The following is a 27,500-nucleotide window of genomic DNA, read 5'->3' as shown; positions in this document are numbered from 1 at the left end:
GTGTGTGATCTCGAAGAGTGGTTTTAACAAAGTGTTACCGATGAACTCTTTAGGCATTTCTCTTTAAGTGATGAGCCTTTATCTTCAGATCAAGTTCCTGGCTAGAACCAAGGCTTGTGTCAGCCCTTAATACCTGGCTGCTCGTCTGCCAACCAAGAGTGTTCGGCATTCTGGCATACGCACAGTGCTGGGAGTCAATTGGATTAATTGAACTGACAGCTATGCCCAAACAAACTAACATTTGGATTAGTGCATTGGCCTCATAATGATTTCCTTTTTTTAACCGAGGAGTCGGGGGGGATGAAGTTTGTGGATTAAATGACCGTTTTTGCTCTTTTGACTGCATTGGCTGTCATTGTTTAATTAAAAAATGGAAAGGAAATATACTTTTAAAGAGAGCTCGTTACAATCTGATGAGGGAGCAAGACTGACCACACACATACATCTGTAGGTGCTTTTTAGAGTTGATTAAAAGTGAGTGTTTGGCACTTCTGAAGTAAGCCTACACCCCCAAACTGCTTCTCAGCAGTTTTCTTTTTCTCTGGAAAACTCTGCTTCCTCCCTACCCCCCTCTCAGTGCTGTTATCTTCCTGCCCAATCACAAGTTTTTGTTTCACTTGTACACGCCCACTCATACCCTGCCTCATGAACCTCACATTTATCAAACCGACAGAAGCTGGTTGCGGTTATTGACTGGGAGTGGATGCTTTCCCATTTACTTCCATCCTGAGATATAACAGACCACACCCAAACAATCCAGAACTGCTACTGTTCTGATGTGAAGTTACATTTCCCAAACAGGTCTTTACCTAGAGGGGTAATACAAAACAATGTCAAAGGAACATTATAGGTAATTCAATGGTGAATTCTCATATAGTGCGTGTGTGTGTTTGTGTTCATTGGGTCCATCCTCCCCAGCAGTGATCCTGATCGTCTGACTGATTCAGAAACTCATTCCAATTTAATTGGGTAAATAACAGACTTAATGGAGTCGGCATGAGCCTAAAGACTGACTGAGATAACACTTATCAGGTTTGGCCAAGTTAACTCACACACACACACACACACACACAGACAGACAGACAGACAGACAGACAGACACACACACACACACACACACACACACACACACACACACACACACACACACACACACCTACACACACACACAGCTGAACACTAGCCATCTCTCCGACACCATGTTTAGTTTGCTTTCTTGAACATTATCTCAATGTGTCTTAAAATGAGGGGCTATTGGACATTGTAATCTGTGTAGTAGAAAGTAATTGTGCTTCCCCAAGTCCCTTTCAAAAGAGGGCCGTCAGGGCCGGTATCAAGGATCATTACTGCTTTAGAGGGGAAAGTCTGCAGACAGAGAAACATGCTGTCGCACATGAGCAGAAACAAGTCAGATTCCCACTAATCACCAAATGATCCTGAGGATTATTTCAGGAACACAGCTAAAGGCGTAGGGAATCAAGATTTTGTGGCAATTTTAGACCTCTTGGGCCTCCCGTATCACATCAACCAATGAAAAACTATTTTGACACCCACCATTTCAGACCATACTGGGATTGATTTTGTGGTTTGATTGACTGTTGATAGGCCATGTGTTCTAGCACTATTTTGGATACATATTACTCAACTTCTGAGAAATATACTGAACCTTTGTTTCTGAACTGGCCATGCACATTGTTGAGTATTTGCATTATCTTCACTACTAGTTTTCTACCAATAAATCAGAATTTCAAAGACAAAGTCAAACACTGCAACTACCAAATAAATATGGCTCAAACTAACATCACTCTCCTGAACTCTTTCATTGTTGACCAGAGAAACCATCCTCCAGAACTTCATAAATGTGGAATCCCTGAGGAGCCGGCTGCAACAATCGGAGGAACATCTGGTTCCTCTTCACATTCCATCAGCATCCTATGACACCGATGGAGGAGGAGGAGGAGAGATGGAGAGATGGAGCACAGGTGGAAAGATGGGTAATTTATATCTGATCCAAGGGAGATCCACTCTAAGACAGAGGTGATGTTTTCAGAGGAAGATACCATGATAGGCCAGATGTACTCTGGAAGAAGTCTACTCTTTTGCTGTAAGGTGCTTCCATGGAATATCAACTAACGATGGAGGAGATGGGGTTTCAAGTTATACAAAATGAAACTAGCATTTTCCTAATCCGTCAGTACTGTGCTAACAAGCATATTAACTGGAAAGGAATACTAAAATAACCATGTAATGTGTGCTTTCTTTAAATTGTTGATGAACAGCGTAAGCAATGGCAAAATTATTTTGGGTGTTAAATATATGCATTTATATAATATATAATGAAATCCTGTCCCACCCTGACTTTTCATTCAGCGTGTGACATAAATTTCTCACAGCTGCATCCTTTTTTTCAGTCAGGCACTGATTTTGATTCCACATTGCTGCGGTTAAACTCCAGTCATTTCTAGAACTATGTGTTTGTGTGTTATAAACACTCCCTCTAGCTAAATGTCAACAGAATGGCCTAAGCGCTTGGTGTTACCCTGCTACTTCATAATGTCATGAAAAATGAACATCAACAGGCGAGGGAAACACAACCAAATACATTTCTAGCGTGAACTGGATTCGGGAGAGAAATCTTCTCCGTGCTGGTGAAATAACGAGTGATATCCAATTCTCCTAAATCAGAAAGTAGAGAGGATATGGAGGAGACAGCAGAAACATGAATATGAGGAAATTATCGGAGCAAGAGAGGACCGCTGCCACTGATATCTAGACAGCCCAAAGGCAGTCATTTCATTCACACACCCCGCACAAGGACACGTCCTGGTCGTGCTGCCTTGTGACTCCTGCCAGTGACCTCTTGTGAACTCCCGTCAGAACTAACATCAAAACTACCACCCACACTATAGACATGGTGCCACACTGGACTTCAAAGCATGCACAGCAGGTGGGTCAATTAAAAGTAAACCAACTAAACATACCTACGTCTAATGATAGGATAATTGGATACGACAAAAAAAATGATGTCAACAGAAAAAAAGGGACTGCCGTGGATATGTGACTGAAACAAATATAGTAAAGAGACCGTGAGCAAAGAGGTGGCATGTATTATTGCGTTTATAAAAACAGTGGAAGCATTTGACGCACTAAAACCCATGCTTGACATGCAGTCAAGGTTGTTATTACGTTATCTGTGACAGTCGCCCCTCCTGGTCTGAGTGGATAAAACAAGAGCAAGCCTCTGCAGGAGGGGAGGAGGCGGCCGAGGGCACTTTAAAACATATAGCTTCACGCAGAGTAACTTAAGAGCTCTTGAGGGAGCAGCCTTAAATCTGATGTGAAAACAGACAGGCAGGCAGGCAGGCAGGCAGGCAGGCAGGCAGGCAGGCAGGCAGGCAGGCAGGCAGGCAGGCAGGCAGGCCATGTGGTCGGGTCGTTTCACCCCCCCATTAGCGTGCTCACATGCACCACCAAGGAGAGAGTGATCGGGACGCTTCGGGTGCTGTAAGCCTGGTGCTGAATAGACTACACATGCTATGTTTAGATGTTGAGCTCTTGTGAGGTTGTCACTCTCACCTCTTCTCATCCGTGGGTTACACTTGGGAGTTGTAAATGTTGTGTCTGGAGTTAAGTATTCTGAGACAGAGACACCCCCCCCACACGCACACACACACACTCAATTGCAAACACACACACACACACACACTGAAACATGGAACACACACAGTCTGCATTCCTAAGGCCGTAAAAAAAGCACAAAGTGTGATTATTTTCGCCCACACAGCACTCTTCATGTCCACTGAATGAACGCCTTGGGACCCAGGAGTGAGATAGCGAGCTACGATGTTTAGAGTTACTCTCTGGACATTCTGACAAACACGACCTGTTAAGTGATTATGTTGAACAGATTTGACCTGGCCAACTATTTCGAGGCCACAGTGAGAATGCGTGCGAGTGTGTGCCAGTGTGTGCAGGTGAGGGTTTGACCTTGTCACTCTAAGAATATTGCATGGATATGCCGGATGTGCCAATGGCAATGCTTCTATAAAAGTAACAAACAAACACTTGTGGGATTCTGACTGAAGCTTACATAATCCACCACCACATTCCTCCAATGGCACAGGATGTATAAATGGCCATGGGCCACTGCAATAAAACGTTCGTAACACATACAGTATATGACAAGTATATTATGAACACTGCTTTCCATAAAACACCCGCTTGACTCATTGGGTTTGTTTATTCCATCCCATTTGTCTCAGTATAGTTGACGCCAATACTCTTTGTCAAACTCATACAAAATGAATTTGCTTAATTCAAAGATGATTGGTTAACATGTTGGTATATGAAACTGGATGAAGTCATAGTCTCTTGCTGGGATCCAGGTGTCGTCTGATCCAAGCCTAGATACTATGTAACCTGATATTACATCCCCCTGTCTGAATCACAGATGTATATTCTTGCCTTGGCTGTGGTACTCCTGAGAGAGAGACAGGCCTGGACTCCAGTAAGCTCAGCAGCTGTGACTTAATCCTACTATGGTGAAAGAGAGAGAAGGAAAGAGAGTTGGATTTTGAAACTCGACACTGTCATCACCTGGCACTGGACCACAGGAAGAGGGGGATGGGGACAAACGAGTGAAAAAGGGTCTGGAGAAGGAGGCAGGGGAGGAGGGTGCACAATATCTGGAGCTGCTTTGCTGAAGAGGCCATTTTATCATCGCCTGCCCCAAGCTTGTAAACAACCCAAGCACTGGCAATATCACCCCTCACTGAACTCAGCACTTTTTAACCTTCGGCCTACCAAACAAACGCCCCATTCTGGACATGACTCACAGAACCTACATTTCTATAATGTGTTTTTGGAACCTAAAACAGCATATTCATATTTCATAAGATTTCTAATACACAATTCAAAATTCACTTTTACCTTTATACTCTTAAGCCCGGGTGAACAGATGCACCTTCTGAAACTAGTTGTGTCCACTGGTGCTTAAAGGGCACATTTGCACACTCACATACACACACACACACACACTCACACAAACAAAAATACCGGTTCAACGACCTAATAGGACTGTGTGTCTACTCTAGAGGGATTTGAAGAACCTGGCTGACATCCACTGGGCTCTGGCTCACATGGCCTGTCACTCATCTCGTCACCGTGGCAATGGGCCCCATGTCTCACAATGAACGCACACTGCAGCACAAAGGGGAGGTCCTGCTGGAACAATTACAAGCAAGTATCAATCACAACATTGCATTATCTTATGGCACTACTCTGCAACACAAACATACACAGAAAAAGACACACACAGAAACAGACACACACACACACAGAAACAGACACGCATGCACAGACACACACAGACACACACATGTGCAAACAGACACACACAAACTGACACGCACAAACAGACACGCACACAGTCTAGCAATTGTCTCTCTGTTGCCTTCCTATCTCCGCTCTAGTTGAGTGATGCGTTGCGCAACAATGCACCCAGTAAATTAAGATAGGTTACAAGATGAGTGTCACCTCCACATCACGGCGCCCTGTGAGTGACAGACTCCCTCCTTCAGCACATACTCTGAATCTGCCTAGGGGCCCCTAGATGGGAGTGCGCTGAGCAGATTACCAATAAACTGCAAGGGCATCCGCCACTTTGAGTTGAACGTATCAGGAGATACCTACGGCCGTGTGATGAGTAGATTGACCCCTATATACAGTGAGCCAGATGAGGAGCTGGCTTGAATCCCAGTGCTGATTCACACACAGTGGGTCACAGGTGAGGGATACACACATGCACACACGTACACAACGATATCCACGTGTGCGCACACACACACACGCAATGACAGTCCAGTCATGCCTACAAAACATGACGCATGTAGTGTGACATTGCAGGCACCATCTGGCACAACCACATTTGAGCACATCACCAGTGCCTATAGCTGCTGCAAATACAGACTCAAAGTTCAAAGGAACTTGGCAAACACCAGTAGTAACATAAAAGTATCCACTGCTATTTGTATGGACCTGTACAATAAATATGTTGACTTGTAGACAGAGGCAGAGATTGCGTTAAAACAGTAAGTATTCCTGTAGTTAGTCAGCTAATCATTTGTGATTAATGGAATCCTCATCATATTGGACACCGATTAAAATGATAATATACAGCAGCTATCCAAATAAACCATAATTTAACCATGCTTCAAGACTGCACGGTCACTAAAACACTCTGTTAGTGATTTGGGACAATCACATCAAATTAATAATTTGTGTATAGCCAATTTCTCAACAAAATCTGACCTTACAGTCAGATCACGCAATTAAGCCATGAACATTAGGCATAAATAAATCAATTTTAATAGACAGTTGAACCAGTTTAAAATGCTACAGACGAGACCAGTCTAAGCTTATCAAACATGTATGCAGATGTCATTGATCGATATTAAAATAGTAAAAAATTAACAAAAGGAAATTATTTCTCAAGGTCAGTGTGTAAAAGCTTAAAAAGTCAACAGCAACAGAAAATAAGAGGCGACTCTCTTCACAAAAGCTTTCATGTTAAGCTACTTACTATGTAATTTGGGGCTTCCTTTGTGGTCACTGGAGGGAAGGTCTGCGAACTGCACCCGATGTCCCGACATTGTCGATGTCTGTAAAGTCGGGAACACGACTGCACCACGGTGGTTCTTTTGGTCGCAGTTGTTTCAAAGTATCCAACAACTTCTGAGGATGGAGCTATTTGTACTGGTTGTCTGTTTACTGATAGTCGGAAATTCTTATGCTGGCATCCAAATCCACTGTCTGTCACTGAAGTATTTTTCCTCCTTACTAGACAGTCGCAGGAGACGCCAATACTGCGGTTTCTCCGTCCACGCTCACCTTACTGTGCGCGCATAGTGAGTAGCTCCAGCTGGACCATATACAGAGAGCAAGGTAGAGGGGCTCAAACTATCGGACTTCAACGATGCTGTTTCAACCTACAAAGTTTTTTCCTCCAAACCACAAAAACTGCAGAATTACGTCATCACATATTACAGCTAAAGGAGGATCTCAAAATATTTGTGAATAACCGTTATGGCAAATTAAGTAGCGAAATGACCGCCCAATATCACACAGCCTAAATCTTGTGTATGGAAATAACTAGTCTATCAGTTAGCTTTAACAGATTTACCGTGTCTTATAGATTTAAGATGTAAATTGTATTAATATGACAAATATAAGATGTTTTAAACATTGGTTAGCTATTGATTAGTTATAATATAATCATCCAGCAGTCTGTCGACTAACTTGCAATTTAAGGTCCTACCTACACCTGTGTCTTGGCAACTGACAGTGATGTATGCTCGTTAACATCAATGTTTCAATACTAGTGAGATTTTGGAATCTAACACGCCATCTACTGGTGCTGTGGAACACACCAGCAGACGGAATTAGCAGAAAAAGAGACCTGCAACTTTGACATTATCAGGCCAGTCACTGAATTACAGAACGGAAATGAAATACGGACGTATCAATTAAAGTCCTAATCAGACTTAGGAGGAATAACCTATTGTATCAATAGTAGTGCGTGACAGTGATTTTAATCAAAATGTTGACATGTCTGTAACTAAGCTTTAACAAAATATTCCCCGGTCCATGTGTTGGACCTCATTATGTTGGATCACAGCATTACATTTAGTAGTTGTGTAGATGCAGAATAAAAACATCAGGATCTATTGTGAATGTATTGCAAGTCTACATTGTCACAGGCTATAATAAAAACCATAGCCAGTATCTGCAATTTCATATGTTTATTTCAACGATTTTGTCATTTGTGCATCAAGCACTTAAAACATGCCTAAAATCATAGAAATAGGCCTAATACTAATAGAAAATAGTATGAATTAGCTGCAATACAAATAAATAAGTGCTTAGAGCTCATGATAATAATAATCACCCCAAATGAAAAGAAAAATAGGCTACAATATGAAAACGCAGGCTCTAAAAGCCATCTGGTCTAGACCATTAGCAAACTATGAAGGTGTGCTCTGCACTTCTGTCAAATTTGTCAAAAAACACATTACAAAAAATAAGTTAAGGCAATGTTGGAGTCACGCGGAATCAAAGTGCAACCAGTGCCTGATAAAGGGCCTATAGCCTCAGGCCTACAGCAGGATACATGTCACATGTGGTTTACATGGGTCCATTCTGCTCAATGTACATTTTAGACAGTGAGGCAGCCATTGACTTTGCAAGCTCTTCGTCCCGTTTTCTTTGTATTTGTGAGTGGCGGAACCAGTCTTCATATTCTGGGTTGGGAAGATATCTATCTAGAAGAACGTCGTAGTGGCCGTTACTGAGCCAACTCAACCATATCGCAGGTTTGGACGCATCTTCTTCACCGAGATGATGCACCATGGTCGACACTGTTGGGCTCTCCAAGCTTCCTCCGGTCGTCAGGTGGATGTTCACGTTAAGCATCTGACTCATTGCCAAAAGCTCCGGATAACCAGCCCATGTTCCCTCCTGTGCCGAATTAATGAGGAATTCTCCCACATCACCCTCAATAATGGGGTTAAACTCATCCAGGTGGTCGGCTATATGGTGCATTGTCTGTTCTCTCAAGTCCTTATGCATCGATTGATCTCCATAAGCTGCTTTACAAACAGCCCTGTACAGGCAATTGCCATCTGGGATGATCTGAAATCTGTACTTGTGCTTCTCCTGGAGGTATTTGTTCTGTTTTTCTACTTCAGCCAAGTACCTTGTCACTTTTTCGTCAATGTCATCTGGCTGTTTCTGGGGAGATGGCTCGCGTAAGACACGTAGTTCAAAGACGTGCTCAGCTGATGGAGAGTCCAGATCCCAGATCACATCACCTTGCTTATCTATGATATCCTGTCCTGCCTCCGTTGCCATGACCTCCTTGCTATGCTTGTTTTCCGCATTGATAACGTCACTTTTCACGACGAAATCATTCGAAATAAGCCGTCTCATCCTTTCTTCACATTTTCTGTATCTTGGCTCCTCGTTTCCGCAATCGATCAGTGAGGTTTCGATCAACCCTGGAAATTCAACAAATTGCTCCTCTCTTCTGTTCAAGTGACCAAGTAAGTCCACAGCAAGTTCAGTAGGCCTGTCCAACTTATTTACATCACGCCCCGGACTCACATCAAAGGTGTCTGGAGATGACCGTTTGCGTCTGGTCTCTTTTACAATATGAATAGGAACAGACCTCTTCACTCCGTCGGGCCGCCGAATGATTATTTCTGCATGTGATGTGAAGTACACTGGCTTCATTGAAGCAGCTTCATAACATGAAAAAGCAGACATATTGGCCACAGAGTTAGTTTCTCCTTCTGGATGTCCGTTGGTCGACGTTCGCTCACCAATGAATTCCTGTTTATCTGTTGCAGAGGAGTTCGTTGCAGTCGTGGTCAAATCGTTGGTACCACTTGTGATCGTTTTCGAAACTTTTCGAGAGGATCCAGGGTAGTGTGTCAACACACTGCTGTACAACTGCATTTTGAAAGCCTGTCCTTTATACCTAAAGCTAGAGCCCGGAGTGGAAGGATGATAGCACACACTAAAAATAAACGTTGTCATCAATAACAGTAAAGTTGTAGAGAACGTTTCCATGGACCCGAGTCTTGTTCCCGTTGTCACACAGAGGACCCCAGTTTAGCCATTTTGCGTCACCACAGTTCCCCTAAATTTAGACACGAAAAGTGTAACCGGACGCTCTCTTCTTCAGGCTCCGTCATGGTCAACGACCGAAGATGTGCACACCATGGTAAAGGGGTAAATTACCTCAGAGAGAATGCGAAGGATTTGATGTGTCACCGAACACTGAGATCTTCTCTTGCTCCAGACAGCCACGTCAGGGCGGCGTCGTTGTAATGGAATGCGCAATGCTTGCCAAAAACGACATCATGCACATTGTTACGGACCAAAATTAAATACATGATTAATGCAAATGTAATCATATAGATTTAACCCATAGTTAAGTTCCAACTCAAATTAAGAAACAGATTTACTGACTATAGGCTGTTTGTTCTCACGTTTGGACTATCGGGCCATTACCTATAGGCCTACAACTAACAGCAATAACGTTTAAAACATAAGTGATCTCTGATACATCCAATGGGACAACAGGCCATATAAATAATCAACTAAACACATTTTGACCGTCTGTCGTCTTGTCCCATTACAGGCAGAATCTCCTTGGATTAGTTTGCGTAAATTCAGATTGCACTTGACTTGCAGGCTATAACCGAATAGCCAACCAGTCTACATTTACAAGAAGACTGGCTGAATTGCTGACATCACTAACCTGGTATGTGTGTGCACAGACCACAACACAACAGATCAGACACAGATACAGCATTCGAGGCAACAAATAGTCTACCCGTGGTTCTCACTCTCTCCATTTCAACTTTTGTCTAAAGATGTTATTGATTCGATTAAACAACTTTGTTGTTTAAAAGTTTGGTAACAATTGTTAGTCTGATCAGTGTGATTAAAAGTAGATCAACTCTAAAAACAAAAAGCTTTAGGCCTATCACAATGTGTCCAGTAGAGTGCACCCTGATACCAGGAGTTGTGACGCATACGCGATTTAGCAACCTAAACACCTGGTGGCGACAAATTGCAGAATGAAGCCCTGAAGCTTGAAATTTTTTTTTTACAAATTCTTTATGGGAAACGAATGACTGAATCTTTATGTACCAAAATCGGGGTTGACAACATAATTTAGTTTTTAAAGCATAAAATGAAACGTGCAAATTAACAGTAGCCTATATGCATAGTGATTTTGCAGTCGAGGAATCGGCTGTACTTGAATCGTACTCCGAAATGAACCCTAATAATGCCTTATAGCACCAATGCAAACACAATTTGACAGCAAGCTTCCATAATACTCCTGTAATTCCATATTTCAACACGTGGGCCGTTGTTTTGCGCATACTGTAATGTTTACTCCCGCCATCTAAATACAGAAAAACACAGGCTACTGAAAGTATCCGTTCACCAGTATGCAATTTTACGGTAGATTATGCACAATTAGATTTCCAGAAGTATAACGCTGTCTTGCCATTCAGACACAAAAACCATTAACGAGATGATAGCGCGTCCCGTGCGTCCTACTACACTGAGCGTGATTACAAAACAGCATGACGATAACTGGACAATGCAGCTGATAAAACCTGACCTGTTAAATACGCCAATGTCCTTGCCTCAAGCCTCAATTCAAATACAAATGCAACATATGTTGTAATGATTATTTTATCAGCCTAGAACTATATCATGTTGGTTAATGAATTTGTCCAGGCCAACTCTATTGCAGGAGAAATAGCATAAGAAAAAACTACAGTTGTTTATCTCCAATTTATTGATGGGATGAGAGGAACACTACATTAACAATTTGTATGAAAACATGGGTTGTATGAGCTTCAGATGCAAAAGTGTATCCATGTCAATGTTCAAGCCATGCTGATGTCACAGATTTTTCCTCTTCTCTCCAAGTGGGAGGATCTTCGAGCGTTGAGTCACGCAGCTGTCAAAGATAGCTGTCACCCAGTTTCGTGATCAAACACACATTGAATGAGAAAGGCAAGCCAAGAGAGGCGCAGATCTCAGGTACCCTGTAAGTCTCTAGCAAATAAAACGACGGCCATTTAAAACGAAAAGGATATTAACTAATTTCACATTTGCAGCCACTTGGAATATACGTGTGGGGAATACCTGGGAAAGAAGAACGGCAAGGACTAAATCGAAGGAGAGGAAAAAAAAACAAAAAAAAAACACTGCGCTTTTCTCGTGGCCACCGTGAAAAGGGGATTTCTGGCGGACATGAAGACAAAAAAGGGTACGTTGCGTTTGAATTTGTCTAGGTCTGCAATGTCACATAGATATCAATAAGCTATGTACATGCTTTTCAAATATATATTTTGCTATGGACACAATGTAATGGTGTTTTCACTGCAAGCCATGCAGCCTATTGTTTCCGCTCCAGACAAAACAGGATTTTTTCCCATGTGCTGACGGGCTGTCAAATTTGATAGGAAACGTTATGAGAACTATAACAAACTAGAATCATCTCTAGTTTTCTTTAGTTGTTTACACGTATTTTACGCCTATTTGGTTAAGAGTATATATGAGATTTACCCGACCCAATTATTATGTTTACATTAACTTAGCTTGTGGACTGGTAAAACTTATGAGGACCTTTCTGATTCAAATGAGCCTAGACGAACCAAACCTTAAAGGTGAATGTGCCAGTGGTATATTGTCGTAATCACGTCATCATTCGGAGTATTCCTAAATGTTTAATTTTTTTAAGACGTTCCACTAGTCATACGTTTCCTGTGCCATAGGCAGGGATTGAGACGTGTTGGCCAAGTAGCTACCTCGCCTCGTGTAGAAGCAACATAGTTTCCATATACCAGAGACAAAAATGCTTTCCTTATTACTAAGTGACTACATCCAGACCTACACAACACTCAATTTTGACTTCCTTTGTGAAGTTTCAATTTGCTTTCCTTCTGCGAGACTGCTCTCGCATTCTTCGACCTCGTGTGAGCACAATAGAAAACTTCTCCACGCTGTTTAAACTTGTAAAATAAATTCAGTTGTGGTCACTAAATACCAAATTCGGTGACATTTATGTAGTACTTAGGAATAAACTCATGGTATAGTAAGTTTTCTTTCAATAACATTTGAATTATATTGAAAGAACAGATCGACGACCAAGATTCTTTTGTTTAGTCTCTAGACGCAGATTTGCAACAGGTCCCCCCTCCCCCTTCTCTTGTTCAAGCCTACGTAATTATCTCATACTGTGAATTTCATTCGAGAAGTTCTTCTCCATTTCCAACCACACCAAGAACAGGCTATTTGGGAGTTTACATACAGACCTGTTACACGTGTCAATACAACTTTAACCACCTTATGTTAGAATCTTGAAAACCTATTAAAATACCCATCCCGTCACTAAAGCAAAATGTGAACTAACTTCGAGAACACTTTGAGCGGCAAGTTGTGAGCAAGCAAGAGTAAAAAAAAAATGCTACAAATTGACTAAAAATAATAGTGGATCTGTTAACGGTGTCAACAAAGTGTCTCCAGTTTTGTTTACATTTGGCAATTTGTGACGTATTCACTGTATTAACACTAGCAATCAATTTACACTCCAAAGCTGTATTAAGAATGACTATAGAAAATCATACAAACTAATATAGATAACATAATTCACATGTTTAAGGAACTACAGATGTTCTTAACTTGATTATTGTCTGGAACTTTAGAATTGTCTGTAGCATAGAATAGAACTTAGTAGTGCAGGAAGTGGGATATTTTGCCGCTGATATAACTACTGTGTTATGTCTTGTCAACTTCCAGCCCTGTCTCTGCAATGTCTGGTCTAAACACATTGGCGTGTGTGTTCTCTACAGTAGGCCCTCCAGTATTTGTTGAGGCAGGTTTTCATAACTGACACAGCGTCGGAGCAGCCTTTGTGACGCTCTCCCTCTGCTCCCTCCCTCCCCCCCCGGCATGAATCACATGGCTGAACTTGACAGCTTGGCTCTGACACATCAGCTGCATTTGAGACAGCTAGTGTTTGACAAGCCGGCTGGCACAGTCGTTATGTGGCATATCGGCTGAAAGATCGGTGTGTTGGACTTGGATGTCACTGTGTAGTCAGTCTGTAGTGTGCCTTTCCTCATACACACCCTTTGTTCCTCCCACAGGCATGATGATGTTGTCAGGGAGCGAGACAGACGAGGATGACGGCATGGACGCCCCCCTGGACCTATCATCCAGCTCAGGGGGGAGCGGGAAGAGGAAGAGGAGGGGGAACCTGCCCAAGGAGTCTGTCCAGATCCTGAGGGACTGGCTGTTTGAGCATCGCTACAATGCCTATCCCTCTGAACAGGAGAAATCCCTGTTGTCTATCCAGACCCAGCTGTCCACCCTGCAGGTAGGCACCCACAGCAGTGGCCATACAGCTGGAGTTGGTGGGAAATGAAAACAAAGGAGAGCGCAAAGTATCTGAGCCTGAGAAACATTCCTCTGAGGTTCATGACTAAGTTGTAGGATATGATCAGCCGCTGTGCTCAGACTAGCCGTTGAGGGGAAAACAATGACGGTGTTCCCATCTTGGGATCATTTCCTGTTTGTTTGTCTTTTATGACACATGAACAAAGAAACCATGACACGTTCAGTTTGAGTAGTGAGTCGTTCCACAGTATTGCTCCCTTTCGGTCTGAGACCGTTTTAAATGAATACACATTGAGAGCAGAGGCAACTGAGCAAACTGCTCCCTCACCCCCTCCCCCCTCCCCTCCCACCCCTCTCCTGCCCTCCCTCCCTCACTCTCCTCGTGTGGTGAGGGCTTGGCTAAGGCAGTCAGGAATTTCCCTCCCTCCAGCCCTATCCAGCCCAGCTGTCTGGGAACAATGCAGAGTCATTTACATAGTAAGAACTGCTGGGCTCACTGGGCCCTTCACGGCCAACAAAAGACTGGGAACAAGAGAGAAAAGAGTGGGGGAAGAAACACAAGAGGGAGAAAGTTGACTCTCTTCATATAGATGACAAAAGGATTTAGAGAAAAATTAGCCAACGGCTTAGTTGTATAAGTCTCAGTTCTAACACAGAACCAGCAAAAATTCAAACATTCTAATTCTGACTATTTGGTTGTTGTTGTAAAAAAAACAAGGTCACACTGTGCAAGTGTTCAAAAGGGAACTGCAGCTTTGTAAATAGTACACATTTAGTTTCAAGTGAAACCCAGTGAAATTCAAGTGAGATCTCAGTCCGACAAGACGGTGTGACTTACCCTGGGTTCCTCTCATCTAGGTGTGTAATTGGTTCATCAACGCCCGGCGACGACTGCTACCTGAGCTGCTGCGAAAAGACGGCAAGGACCCCAACCAGTTTACCATCTCCCGGAAAGGCAGCAAGGCGGGCGACAGCTTCTCCGACAACTCCCAGTCGCCCAAGCACGCCGCCACGGCCACAGGCACGGAGGACGCTTACGACAAGCGTGGCCTCCATCCCTCCAGCTTCGAGCCCGACGTCCCCAGCGTCCTGAGGATGACCTCCTCCCCGTCCTCCTCCCCCACCTCGGCCTCCCCGTCCCCGCCGGTGGCCGCCCCCGCCCGCCCGTCCGTCATCTGTCACACCACTGTCACGGCGACCGTGCAGCCAGGCCACGCCTCCCTTCCCTACTTCCTGAGTTTGAACACAGACAGGGCGGCGGAGCTGCTGCACTCGGCGGCTGCTCTGGGCGGGCTGCTCAGGTGTAAGGAGGAGGTGCTGGAGAGCCCCGCTGAGAAGACCACCATCCCTCCCACCACCACCACCACCACCACCCTGGAGGGGAGCATGAGCCCCCAGAGTGGGCTCTTCAACACCCCGCCCCCCACCCCGCCAGACCTCACCCAGGACTTCAGCGGCTTCCAGCTCCTGGTGGATGTGGCCCTCAAACGGGCGGCCGAGATGGAGATGCAGGCCAAGCAACGGGTCTCGTAAGATCAGGGAGGAAGAGAGAGGAAAGATGGAGCTGGAGGGGGAAAAAGGAATAGAGAATCAACTCGTTTCGTTTCTCATGAGGAACTTGTCTCTGCGAGTTGAATCAACTTGTCGGTGTGCGCAACAGAGAACAAACCCACGTCAACAGACGCCTGGTCATTTCTATTTTTGGTAAAAATCAAAACTGATGTGGATTTTTGTAATAGAAAGAAAAAAGACTGTATTAAGGTGCCTTGGAGAGTTTTGTTTTTTTCATATACAAGCGTATGTATCTAAATGTGTATCATTTTTGCACACAGGACCAAAAAATGTAGGACAAAAGCTGCCTGTTATACAACTTTCCTTTTTGATTTCCCAAGTTAAAGGTGTTTTTTTTTTTTTTTTTGTTCCCCTTCTCCTTTGCTGAGGATGGGTTCTTTTACATTTCAGTGATCTGTCTGCGATCGATCTGACTCCCCTCCGTTCTTTTGCACAGCAGGACGGCAGGAGACTCATCTCTGTGTCTTAATCATACTTTGCTCTGGACATCGACGAGGAACTCTATTCACTACTGTAGTAAGTGTTATGTGTTTTCATGATAAGAGTATAGTTTTTGCCTGTTCTATTTTGTTACTATTCCTTTCACTATTTTTCAAAGGAAACTTCTTCTTTTTTTTTTCTGGTTGAACTTTTTTGTTGTTTTTCCTTCGGAGGGAATTCAGATGAACTTATTCAGATGAACATATTCAGAGGTATGTAGCAGGTTCTTAGTCTGAACCTTGTGTCTTCACCCAGAGTAGCAGTGGCCAGTGGACTGGAAGTATAACACTATGTAGGTCTGTTTTGCATTTGTTATCGTATCACAACCAGACTGAGCATCTCAAAATCACCAAAAAACAACTAAACAAAAAGAAAGCATTTCATGTACAAAAGGACCATGTGTATAGCTAATGTGACATGATGCCCAATGATGTGATTTCTTTTCATACTGTGCAATGTTTGTGGCAAATAGGGGTCACATGGGATTCAAATAAAGTTTTGTTTTCTACAAATTTCCTTTGCCAGTTTCAGTGTCATTTTTCACAGGCCTATGACCTCATTATCTTATCAACTGAGGAATCTAGCTTGAGGAGTCTCCCCAAAAAGGATCCTAACTGGAAAAACAACAGGCAACACAAATCTTGATGGGTAAAGGTATGTCAGCCATACTGCAAGCTAATTAAAGTAACCAGAGAACATATAGCTTGGGGGCATTTGAAAGTTAACGACTAACAAGTGAGTCACATACGCCTCTTTTTGAGACGGGGAATGTTATAGAAAAGTGAAAAGTAGAGGGAGGAATGAAATGGTGTGCTGTCACAGACGTGTTTCCACGTGTCTGATGACTCATCTCTAGGCGTTCCTACGGTTGGGAGAGAGGTTTACAAGAGCTCCCGGCAATTAGCATAATCCTGCATGAATTACGGCTACGGCTAACAGCAGAGATCAACTGTTTCCTGCCAAGATGGAGGTGCTGTGTTTGTGTGTATGCGTGTGTATACACTCTGCAGACAAGATTAAAACAGAGAGGATTCTGGGTATTCACACGTTGTTTATGGCCGGGCCAGACAGCTGCTCCCTCCTCCTCCTGCTCCAATCCTTAAGGATCAGATGGCCCTAATTAATTGGCCTTAATAAGTTGTTGTTCAGTTGTTGTAAAAATACAACCTCTATTTTAAGTATAACTGGATTGAAACAGATAAAGACTCATGTTCATTTGTGATAGTCGTTCACATTCATGTGATGAATAAGGTGCTGTGCCTGAGTCTGATCGTGAACAGATGAGGAAGACAAATGCACAGTGTGATTTGATCTGGCTCCCGTGAATGACAGCCTGACAGAAGTGATAGATATTCCTGTTGGTGGAAGAAGACCCCACCCTGGGGACAAAACACTAATGAGGGTCACAACACCCTTTAGAGCCAAAACAGAAGGATGTCTTCGGAGAGACTGACAGATGAGTCTCAAAAGTCTTCCCCTTCTTTTACGTCAGTCGGCTTGGCTCCTTGAAAAACAGTCAGAAGGGGGTGGAACGTGGGGCCTTACTACGTGTGAGAAAACAGGCAAGGAGGAAAGAAGCAAGCAAGAATGAACTAAGGAATCGAGGAAAGATGTTTTGTGAGTCCCTGCCTTCATGATTTTCCTCCTGGACTTTGGCCGCTGAGGTCAGCTCACTGCCTGCCGAGGTTGATTGATGTGTGTAGTGACGAATCACCATGTAGTCCTCCTGCAGGGCCAATCCAAGGCCAAAACTACAGTCTAATTGTGGGGTCCCGCCTCTGTGGTAGGGAAATGCCAAGAAAACAGAAGGGGAACTTCTAATCTGATTTAATTGTGTGCAAAATGGGAACACATGTTTAGCCTGCACTGGAATATATGCAGTCAGCGACAATACAATGATGGCATTAAGGTTTTTTAATGCTGATAGATTTTCATACACGTGCCATAACATCAACAGTGTAATAACATTAATTACAAAATGTATGTCTGCGTAATATGTTATTTGATTGATGTTTTGTTTTACATTAGGGAAACATTCATTTATGTACAAATGTTCATTGAATGCTTTTCTTGTTGCTACATCTTTCTCTCAGAACTGCCAGGATTGTTTCAAAGTCTTTAGTTTGGCAATTACCCACAATCCAACATTCTGTTTATTATTTCGACCCCCTGTATGGCAGGGTATAATGATATGTTATTATATAATAAACATAAATAATTCATTTTTTTACCAACAATTTAATTATTTCAAATACAGGAGTTAAAAGAAGAAGTATCAAAAGTATCTGGACCTAAATGACAAAATGGTAAATCTATAGGGTTACTTTTCCAGTGTCAAATCAAATCATACAGTACAGTGACCTCATTATAACCTCACCACAAAGAAACAGAATACTTCTCTCTATGACTACTTCTATAAATAACATCCTTATCCCTCTCAAAAATGGCAAGGGATTTTTGCTAGGTGCCTATGGAGCACCTATCACCCATCTAGAGTAACTACATTGAAATCCAGGACATAGGTACCAACCCAACTGCTAGGATCAAAACCGTAGGCTGTGAAAGTAATGTAGCTCGAGATCTGTCTTCAAATCCATGTGGACCAAACGTCTTGATATGGCAAACTGATTTAGATTTGCATGGAGGGAAAGGAGCTTTCTGACAGTGTTTTTTCCATGAAAAAGGACTCAATCACAATTGACTTCCACTCATATGATGTTGCACCGTGCAGCCTCATGATATATCATGTGGGTGTGTTTACAGTGGGAAACAAAGCCTTTTCATGGGACGCAATTATAGCACACACACACACACAGGCATGAATATCACACACCGAACAAAACACGCACGCACACACAAATTATATGCTTCTTCCCCTGAGGCTGTTTTGTGCTCAACTATCACATTACAAATTAAGGCTGATTACTGAAAAAAGAAATAAAAGTGCCTGTCATGCCAAAGAGAAAACATAGAACAATTATAAACACAGTATATGGGCCTTTTCAGTGCATAATAATCATAATCACCATAATAAACAATATTTTTTCTCCAAATAAATAAAACATGGATATAAAACACTATGAACGTTCACTTTTAAAAAGTTGGCATGGGAACTAGCATGGGAACTAGCATGGGAAATGAGAAACACGCACATATAAAAAGAACATCCATTTTGCCTGACAAGTTGTCAACCTAACCTATTTCTGTTTGTACAATTAAATACTGTAACATGTTGGGCATGATATCTGTACTAGCGATGACCTCACTGTAGGTAACTCAAGGATACCTTATGGTTTCAGTACAATATTATAGACAAAAAGATTAATACATAAATAAATGATATACCAATGATCTTGAGTCAGCATTCGTATAATACAGTGGTAACAGTATGTATAGCTCAGTTTAAAATGATGGACAGTGTTTCTTGTTTTACAGTGTGTCGATTCTGCTACTTTGCTTGTCTTGCGGGCCTCATTTGATCTTTGAAAACATTTGACCTTTGAAAAAAGAAAGCACTTTCTAAACAAGCATGAAACCCACAAACACAAGTCTCTTCCACACGCACGGTACAACGCGCTACGCCAGTCTCATCGGCACCTGCTCTGTAACTAGCACACACACAAGCAAACATTCAAAACACCCACTCGTACATACACACGCACATACGTACAAGCGGTCGGATGCACACACATACCTTCTTGTGACGAACCCTGATTTCACAGGTGTGTCCTTTACTCTGTGAACTTAATGATTTCTGTGAATAAACAGTTCCAGATCCAACAACAGAGCACACCTGACCTCAAACCAACATTGCTTATTCCAGAACCAAATCACACCTGGGTGACCTGCCTGAGCCTGTGACCTCTGACCTCTGACCCCTGGGACAGGCTAGAGAACAACAGCCCTGTCATAAGACATGGATGTTTTCTTGTGAAGTTATTTGGTTACTCTACATAAGACCTATATGAATATAGGTGTATTTATATAAGGTATATATATATATAGATAATATAAGTAGATATATAAAATATAAATAACTTAATCTACCACCCCTAACCCAGTGTGTCAATATTCGTTGTGAATCTGAAATGCAGAAAACTGCACATATACGTACATTTGTCTGTGGCCACACCAAACAGGAGAAATTTGAACCACAGAAAACAATGGTAGAGAGCATGAGGACCTGTAAAAACATGTTTGTTGTGTTTTGTTAATCAGAGTTTCAATGAAAGTGTTATATGCTATACAACTAACTATATATGATTTGGTGTGGCCTACATTGATTGATACAATACGTACAGCTTTGTCTGGAATTCAAATGAGAAGTGTTCATGGTATATAATATGTATATTTCATTGTATGTGGCTATGTCTTATATGAAAATGCTTTCACTGACAGTGGACGTAATAAGAAGAAAGAGGGGAGAGGAGAGACAATCCAAAGGATGACCTGCTACACCCTTGTAATACTAGGTCCACCCTCTCTCTTTCCTACTTCCATTTGTTTCTCCATCTCTCCCTCCATCTCTGTTTCTGCTCCTCTATCTCTCTCTCACCATTTCTTTGTAATCTCTCTTCATACCTGTCTTTCTCTCTTTCTGTACCATTCTCTCTCACTCCCTTCTTCCCATCTCTCTCCCTCTCCCTCTCCCTCTCCCTCTCCCTCTCCCTCTCCCTCTCTCTCTCTCTCCATCTCTCTCTCGTCTCCTGCTCTGCCAATTCAATACATCCGTAACGAGATACGTGCCTCGCCCCAGTGCTACACCTGCCTGCTTTGGGTGGACAGGTCGTGTAATGGAGTGTTGAACATGGAGAACGAAGGGATCAAAACACGTTTGGAACCGAAAGTGGCGTGGGAGTGCTACGCAGAAGCTGAAAGCTAAGGACTTTTTTGGCCCCCTAAAGGAGAGTTTATAAATAAATAAATATACATTTGTGGAGGAACCAACACCACCTTGACAGACCCCACCCTGTTCATGGGAAGTCAACAAAGACGGGGGTTATATTACAAGCCCTACCCTAGCCATTCAGTGCCACAGTTTGTGTTACAGTGTTTGTGTGTGCGTCGAGGTGCTGGAGCACACCTGTATGTATGGGGTTTGGGTCACATGTTGCTGTGTGCGTCTCTGTGTGTTGACTTTGCGCATGTCCGTCTCATAGTCTGGTCTGTGCCTCTGGGATGTAAATCTCGATACTGTCGGCACTCTCAGTGGCCGAGCTCTGTCGGACGGAGGCCGCCCGCTTGGCGGCCAGAAGGCGCTTTCGGGCCTCCAGGCGCTGGCGCTCGGAGCTCTCCAGGGAGCGGTCTCGAGCCAGGGGAGGGTGGCCCTTTTGGGGCTTCTTTGGCACAGGAGGGGCCATCCGTCTCTCCTGGATGAGGAGGAATAAACAGTCAAGCAGTCGGATTACGGGGGTGGGGGGGGTGTATCCTCACCCTTGCCGGGCGGTTGGAGCTTAACACATCACAAGATGGATGCAAGGAGCAGTCAGAGTGTGAGCGCTTCAGACATTATAACAGCAGCCATCTTGAATTGGGTTAGAGAGAGTACGGTGCAGTGTCGCAGCCGTTTGCATGCATTCGGAATGAGGTTATGGCTGACGGTGGCGCGGGGTGAGAGTGCGTGGGTGGCGGTGGCAGCCGTGTGTGGGGGGACAGAGACGGGGAGGCCAGGGAGGCCGCCCGCCCCCCTCCCACGTCCCCACACGATGCATGGCGGGTAGAGTGACTTCTCAAGTGCGTCTCACTGTCGACAAACAAAACACACAAAGCACACACACACACACATACGAGTGGTCAGGCAAGCATACCGGCAACACGACAAGTCAGGAAAACACAACATCTGGGCATGCTACATCAAAAAGTGCACTTGAAACAATGAGCGCACACACGAAACAAAAGGTGTGCACCTGTGTGTGTGTGTGTGTGACAATTACACAGCAATGAGTGTAAAGCCATGCCGACACAAAGGGCATTCCAATATGAAACGTATGCACATTGAACGAATCAAAACAGATTTGAATAAATCAGTGTGGGTGATTGGGTTCATCTAGGGTATGAGGGGTTGGGGGGCACCTTAATCTCAGGGGGGTCAAGGGGTCTCCAGTTGTTGGCTTTGAGCTGGTGGAGCTCATCAAACTTGAGGCTGATGTTCTCAATGGACAACTGCAGCATGTCCCAGAAGCCAGCCAGGTCCTGGGAGGTAGGTCGGGGGTGGGCGTTGGGCTTCTGAGACAAACACACACACACACACACCGAGGTTCATGAAATTCACAACAGGACCTACCGAAAGTCACAATCTGTATTCTAACACAGCAGCCAATGCAGAATCACCCCCTTCAGCCTCGTCTGCTGTGCTCCAATGACACATAAGACAACAAATCCTCCCTGCTCCAATCATAGCTAGAGCCACAGTCACATGATGAGGCTGTATTTTCTCCATGTGCAGGCTCTATGTATGAGCCAGGGGTTATCAGTGTTATCTGTGTGCGGTGTGATGTAACGAGGGGGAGGGGGTGGGGGGTTGCATACCAGATTCTCCTCACAAAGCTCCCTGAACTGCTCGAACTTCTGGGACATCAGCAGCTGGGCGCTCCCCACCGCACTGCGGATCTTCCCCAGGACTGTACACACACACACACACACACACACACAGAAGACACCAAAGAAAAACACACGTGCGTTGGACACACAACCACACCAAAAAAACAAACATCATTATTCACTGAACCACGAAAAGGCGATGTACATATTAAACCGCTATGAAAGGTTTCCCTCCAGTCCTGTCGGAGGCGTGCCGTCCAGCAGCGAGCCTTTTGAAGAGCGGACGACTACAAACATAGGAAGGAGGGAACTCAAACGGAGCGTTTTGATGAGAGGTGGGAGTGTTTACCCTGCGCACCAAGTAAACAAAGCCCAGCTTCCCGCCGAGCTCTGAGGTGGACAGGGGGTATGTCCTGAGAAAGCAGCCTCCAGGCCAAACTCAAATATAATCACAGCACAGGAAAACAGTCATCCGCCTCAAATGAAAACAGACTGTCTGTTGATTTGAGGGGTGGGGGGGGGCTGTGCATTTGGGGGGATGGAATCGCAATGGCACTTGGGAGAAGAAGCCAGTTACATAGTGAGGACATGAACCACCCTAGCGCCAAGTGTTGTTCATACCAACTTTGCATAGTGTGTGTGTGTGTCTTTGAAAGAGAGATGGAGACTGTGTGTGTGTGTGTGTGTGGTGCGCGTGCGTACGCACATGCACAGTTTGGCAGCTGCCTAGAATAAGCTCATTACGAGGGCTGGCTGGATGAAAACCCCTGTAGACATTGTTTTGCTGTGTGAGTGTGTGTGATGAAAGGGGGTTCAACAGTGTATCTCACAGACAAATGTGTCCCCGGGCCCACAGGCTTCCTCGACACTGTTAACTATGACTGGTATGTCTGCGAAACAACCAGAGGGGGCCTGACAGCCACTGCAACAAGCAGCCATTGTAGGGAGCTCTAGGGGCTGTCTAACACTGACTTAGTCTGTGACACGTGGAGGGGCAGAGAGAGACGGAGGGAGAGACAATCGGGAAGAGAAGGGGAAGAAAGAGGGAGCGGGAGGAGAGCGCACGAGGGGCACACACACTTGCGCCCCCAGAAAGCTCCCAGCAGGCTCACCCTCTTCCGGCAGCTCGTGCTCCACCTCGTCCTGCTCCATCTGCCCGCACCAGCCCTCCATCCTCTCCGCCTCCGCCTGGAGCAGCTTGAGGAACCAGCGTCCGTCCCTCCGGCACAGCGAGCGCCCGGCCACGCCCGGCAGCGGGTCCTCGGGGGCGTCTCCCGCCACGCTGTCCATCCAGGGGTCGGGCGGGGGCAGGATGGACGGGTCGAAGCCCGCGTCGCCGCTGTCGCTGTCGTCTGCGGCGCAGGCGTGGTAGTGGTTCCCCGAGCCCTGGATGCTGACGGTGGAGGTGGCGGCGTCGCGGGAGTGCTGCCGGGGCATGGTGGCGCAGTGGCGCAGGGGGGGGAGGGGAGTCCCCGCCGGGTCGCTGGGGTCGTCCAGGTCGGCCTGCACGGCCGCGGTCACGCTGTTGGAGCGGGTCATCCGCCGGTAGCTGGAGGAGGGAGGAGACGGCAGGGTTGGCGTGCGCCATGGAAATGCCGTCACACTGAATGTAGCGCATGTCCTTCCAAACAGCTTTGTTTGGAGTGTTCTATGGGTCGAGTCAAAGACTGTTCAGGCTGCATCGAGTCATAAATACAGTTGAAAATTGGGGAAATTCTAGGTAAAAATGACGTTCTAAAGTTTGTTTGCGTCTTACTGTTTGACATAATTCAGGTAAAGTTCAGGTCATTTTAGAAAGTACCAGATCGTCAACAGCTCAAACCACTGGGTAGACAAATGTGTGTGACACTCCAACAGATGGAGACCCTGCTTCCACACACAGATCCCATCAGATAGCATTGAATTTGACGGGAGTGTGTGTGTGCGTATGTGTGTGTGTGCTGTTACCTGGTTGATTCAGAGGCACTGAAGTGTGTAGTCATCACTCACCCTGCCTCCGTGCTGATAACACACCCTCAGGACTAGCTGTGTGTGTGTGTGTGTGTGTGTGTGTGTGTGTTGTAGGGGGCCAGGGAAGGGACATTTTTTATTTGGCTCAAGAGCCTTTGTGCCTGTAAAGAGATCCTTTTGCCAACTCCCACAGTATAATGTGCCAACCTACACACACACTGTCACACTGTCATGCACAGACAGAATCAACCAGGACACATACACACACAGTTCTGAATAAGAGGCCAAAGGCAGGGAGCTGTGTTGGTGGGAGATGAGCCAACTGAATGCTCAATGACAGCTAACTTTTCAGACCGTGTATAAGAAACCCAACGACAGATCACTCACAAACAGCCAAAGAAAAGAAAAACCAACCCCAAGCACACACACGTATATACACACACACACACACACATACACACCCTGGCTTGACCTGCCCGCGGGGTGACAGATCTCCCTCCATCAGTCTGCCTCACCCCATCTCCGGCCACTCCCCCCACCCTCCTTTGCTCTACCCATTCATCTACACCTCCGTCGGCCATTCATCTCCTCTCTTCCGTGAACACAGACAGAGAGACAGAGAGGGAGCGGGGGAGAACTAGGATAGATAAAACAGAGACCGTGTGTGTTGTGTGTAAGGGTGTGTGTGTCTGTGTGTGTGTGTGTGCAGAGCAGTTAAAGAGTAACTCTCCTCATAGCAGGTGTGCAGTCGTAATGACCTCAGTCTGCTTTCTATCAGGCTGCTAACAACTTCCTGAGGAGCCAAGGCCAAACACAGGCCAGACACACAGAGAGAGAGAGAGAGAGAGAGAGAGAGAGAGAGAGAGAGAGAGAGAGAGAGAGAGAGAGAGAGAGAGAGAGAGAGAGAGAGAGAGAGAGAGAGAGAGAGAGAGAGAGAGAGAGAGAGAGAGAGAGAGAGAGAGAGAGAGAGAGAGAGAGAGAGAGAGAGAGAGAGAGAGAGAGAGAGAGAGAGAGAGAGAGAGAGAGAGAGAGAGAGAGAGATGTAGATATAGGGGAAGGATAAGGGAGAGAAAGAGAGAGACAGGCAGACAGACATAGGTAGATAGGATAAGATGGAAGAAAGAAAGCATAAAAGAAAGAGAGACTGACAGAGAAAGGAGGGTGAGGGGATGAAAGGAAGAAAGGAAGGAGAGACAAAGGAGGGGGGGGGGGCACAATGTGTTCTACAGGTTTTAGTTACAGTCAGGTGGGATGCTTCAGAGAGCCCAGTAAATCACATCAAGAGGTTGCTGAGGGAAGCCAGCCCTCTGTTGCAGACACTATAATCTCCCCTCTGCTGCATTACAATGTGTCCTAGTTGACCTTTTGGTTAAAATAGGTTAATAGACATTTTAGATCGTTTAGTTCTCACATTCAGACTTGCTGGACTTTTTTTCACCTCACACTGAAGCAAAACAGGCTGGCATTCGAGCTAACATGCTAATGCTAATATCCATAAGAGCGAGGGCTCATGTGTAGGCTACTCCCTACTGAGAAGCACCCTGGGAGGTCTGTGAGGGCCTGCTGGTGTGCATGGTGGAGTCACCAAGACCGCCTCCACACAACGTCATTCCCCAGAGCGGTGGTTGACGTTCCATGTCTCCGGTGTCTGCTAAAGCCACTTGGTGCAAGGAAATGTATGGAATAAACTGACACCCTTTGACAGACTCACTCTGCACACGTCTGCATTGTGTGCTGGCGGATTAGCGTTGGTAAACTGTTTAAAAAGACATGTCGTTGGGCTCATGTCTTCAGGTCTTAAAGGATGGGGGGGGATTGATGTATTCGAAGAACGGCTTCTGAGAATAAACGTGTCTGAGCACAGGGAACTGTAGTCCACGTCGTTTGTAGCGTTCATCTCTTTTACTCTTCGCCACTCCTTCTTGGTTTGGCTTCAGCCGAGTTCAAACACTAAGGTGAGGTTATGACCTCATATGGCAACACATAAACCACATACAAACACACACACACACACACAGATGACGGTATTCATTTTTTTGGAGAGGAAAGGCCGAGGCAGAACTGCACTCTCACTGTCTGGGAATTCAGTGTTAGGGGGCACTCAGCCCGGACCTCCCAGGACCCACACACACACACACAAACACACACAAACACACACATACACACACTCTCTCTCTCTCTCTCTCTCTCTCTCTCTCTCTCTCTCTCTCTCTCTCTCTCTCTCACACACACACACACACACACACACACACAGATACACTAAACCTAAGCTTCAGTGGACCCTCTGAAAAGTTAAGGAGTTAATGTTTGCCTTGGCAGGTGAGAGGAGTTGTACCTCCCTCTCCCTGCTTGGTCAGTCAGCGTAGACCCTTCCAGAACACCCTCCCCCCACCCCACCTCAGATTCCTCAGTTTGATGTAGACGCTCAGCCCTGACCTTGAACCAATACTGAGAGCATATTGTGTGCGTGGGTGTGCGTGTGTGTAGCGGGGGATGGATTTGTGTGAGGACAAACCAGCGGTTGCTACAGCAAGCCACTGTAGATAGTGTGAAATCCATTTACAACAGGAGGCCAAATCGGTCACCTCTTCTCAGCTGTGGCTGCCTAACAGAGGAGTCACTATTTGTAGTGGGTCACATGTGTGTGTGTTTGTACATAAGTTAGTGTGACACATTTCTTTCAACCCAAGGAACCAAGAAAGGTTCCTTCTAGCTAATGCAAATGGTGTGCATGTGTATATGTATGTGTGTGTGTGAGAGAGAGCTTTGTGTGTGTGAGAATGTGTGTGTCAGTTGTTCCCCCTTATGTGAGCTAGCAGAAAGGCATCCGGCGCTCAACGTGCAGCCTAAACAGAAGGGGGGCTGGACTTGACCGTGTCGTAGCTTACACCAGGGAGCACAAGAAGAAGCCAAAATGCTCCTATGTCACCCCCCGCCCTCCCCCACCCCCCGCCCCGCCAACACACTCCCCG

General features: G+C 45.1%; 3 protein-coding genes and 1 long non-coding RNA gene across 6 annotated transcripts in view; 1 reads left to right on the top strand and 3 right to left on the bottom strand.

Moving 5' to 3' along the window:
* Positions 1 to 4,221: 4,221 nt before the first annotated feature.
* Positions 4,222 to 4,993, bottom strand: LOC146275044 (uncharacterized). Its single transcript, XR_014766241.1, has 2 exons — positions 4,930 to 4,993; positions 4,222 to 4,536 (listed from the first exon to the last, which is right to left on the bottom strand). It is a non-coding gene; the product is annotated as an uncharacterized LOC146275044 (long non-coding RNA).
* A 2,791-nt stretch (positions 4,994 to 7,784) lies between these two features.
* otud1 (OTU deubiquitinase 1) lies at positions 7,785 to 9,634 on the bottom strand. Its single transcript, XM_084702426.1, has one exon. It carries the CDS (start codon positions 9,625 to 9,627, stop codon positions 8,182 to 8,184), a length of 1,446 nt encoding a protein of 481 aa, XP_084558552.1. The 5' UTR covers positions 9,628 to 9,634; the 3' UTR covers positions 7,785 to 8,181.
* A 1,877-nt stretch (positions 9,635 to 11,511) lies between these two features.
* tgif1 (TGFB-induced factor homeobox 1) lies at positions 11,512 to 16,554 on the top strand. 3 transcript variants are annotated; one of them, XM_084702420.1, is made up of 4 exons: positions 11,512 to 11,625; positions 11,703 to 11,854; positions 13,737 to 13,966; positions 14,845 to 16,554. In XM_084702420.1, the coding sequence occupies exons 2-4, from the start codon at positions 11,839 to 11,841 to the stop codon at positions 15,517 to 15,519; spliced, it is 921 nt and encodes a 306-aa protein (XP_084558546.1). In that variant the 5' UTR covers positions 11,512 to 11,625; positions 11,703 to 11,838; the 3' UTR covers positions 15,520 to 16,554. The 3 variants fall into 3 exon arrangements, with proteins under 3 accessions (XP_084558546.1, XP_084558545.1, XP_084558547.1); XM_084702421.1 differs by having other exon boundaries at positions 11,580 to 11,632; XM_084702419.1 differs by having other exon boundaries at positions 11,578 to 11,854.
* Positions 16,555 to 17,937: 1,383 nt separating this feature from the next.
* Positions 17,938 to 27,500, bottom strand: part of dlgap1b (discs, large (Drosophila) homolog-associated protein 1b) — a 40,370-nt gene continuing 30,807 nt past the window's right edge. The window contains exons 7-10 of the mRNA XM_084703138.1: positions 23,691 to 24,127; positions 22,567 to 22,658; positions 22,111 to 22,263; positions 17,938 to 21,407 (exon numbers count right to left, since the gene is read on the bottom strand). Of these exons, the coding sequence (XP_084559264.1) occupies positions 21,192 to 21,407; positions 22,111 to 22,263; positions 22,567 to 22,658; positions 23,691 to 24,127 (898 nt within the window). The 3' untranslated portion in view covers positions 17,938 to 21,191. The remainder of the gene's footprint in view (positions 21,408 to 22,110; positions 22,264 to 22,566; positions 22,659 to 23,690; positions 24,128 to 27,500) is intronic.

Source organism: Hypomesus nipponensis, chromosome 8, assembly GCF_054491055.1.
Source record: "Hypomesus nipponensis isolate SF chromosome 8, ASM5449105v1, whole genome shotgun sequence".
NCBI classification, from domain to species: Eukaryota; Metazoa; Chordata; class Actinopteri; order Osmeriformes; family Osmeridae; genus Hypomesus; species Hypomesus nipponensis.
This window is presented reverse-complemented; position numbering and strand designations above follow the sequence as displayed.

Bases quoted from the DNA above. Each gene is read 5' to 3' on its own strand.
- otud1 (XM_084702426.1), bottom strand. From the start codon at position 9,627: ATGGAAACGTTCTCTACAACTTTACTGTTATTGATGACAACGTTTATT.
- tgif1 (XM_084702420.1), top strand. The intron at 13,967-14,844 runs GTAGGCACCCAC...CCTCTCATCTAG, and splicing joins CCCAGCTGTCCACCCTGCAG to GTGTGTAATTGGTTCATCAA.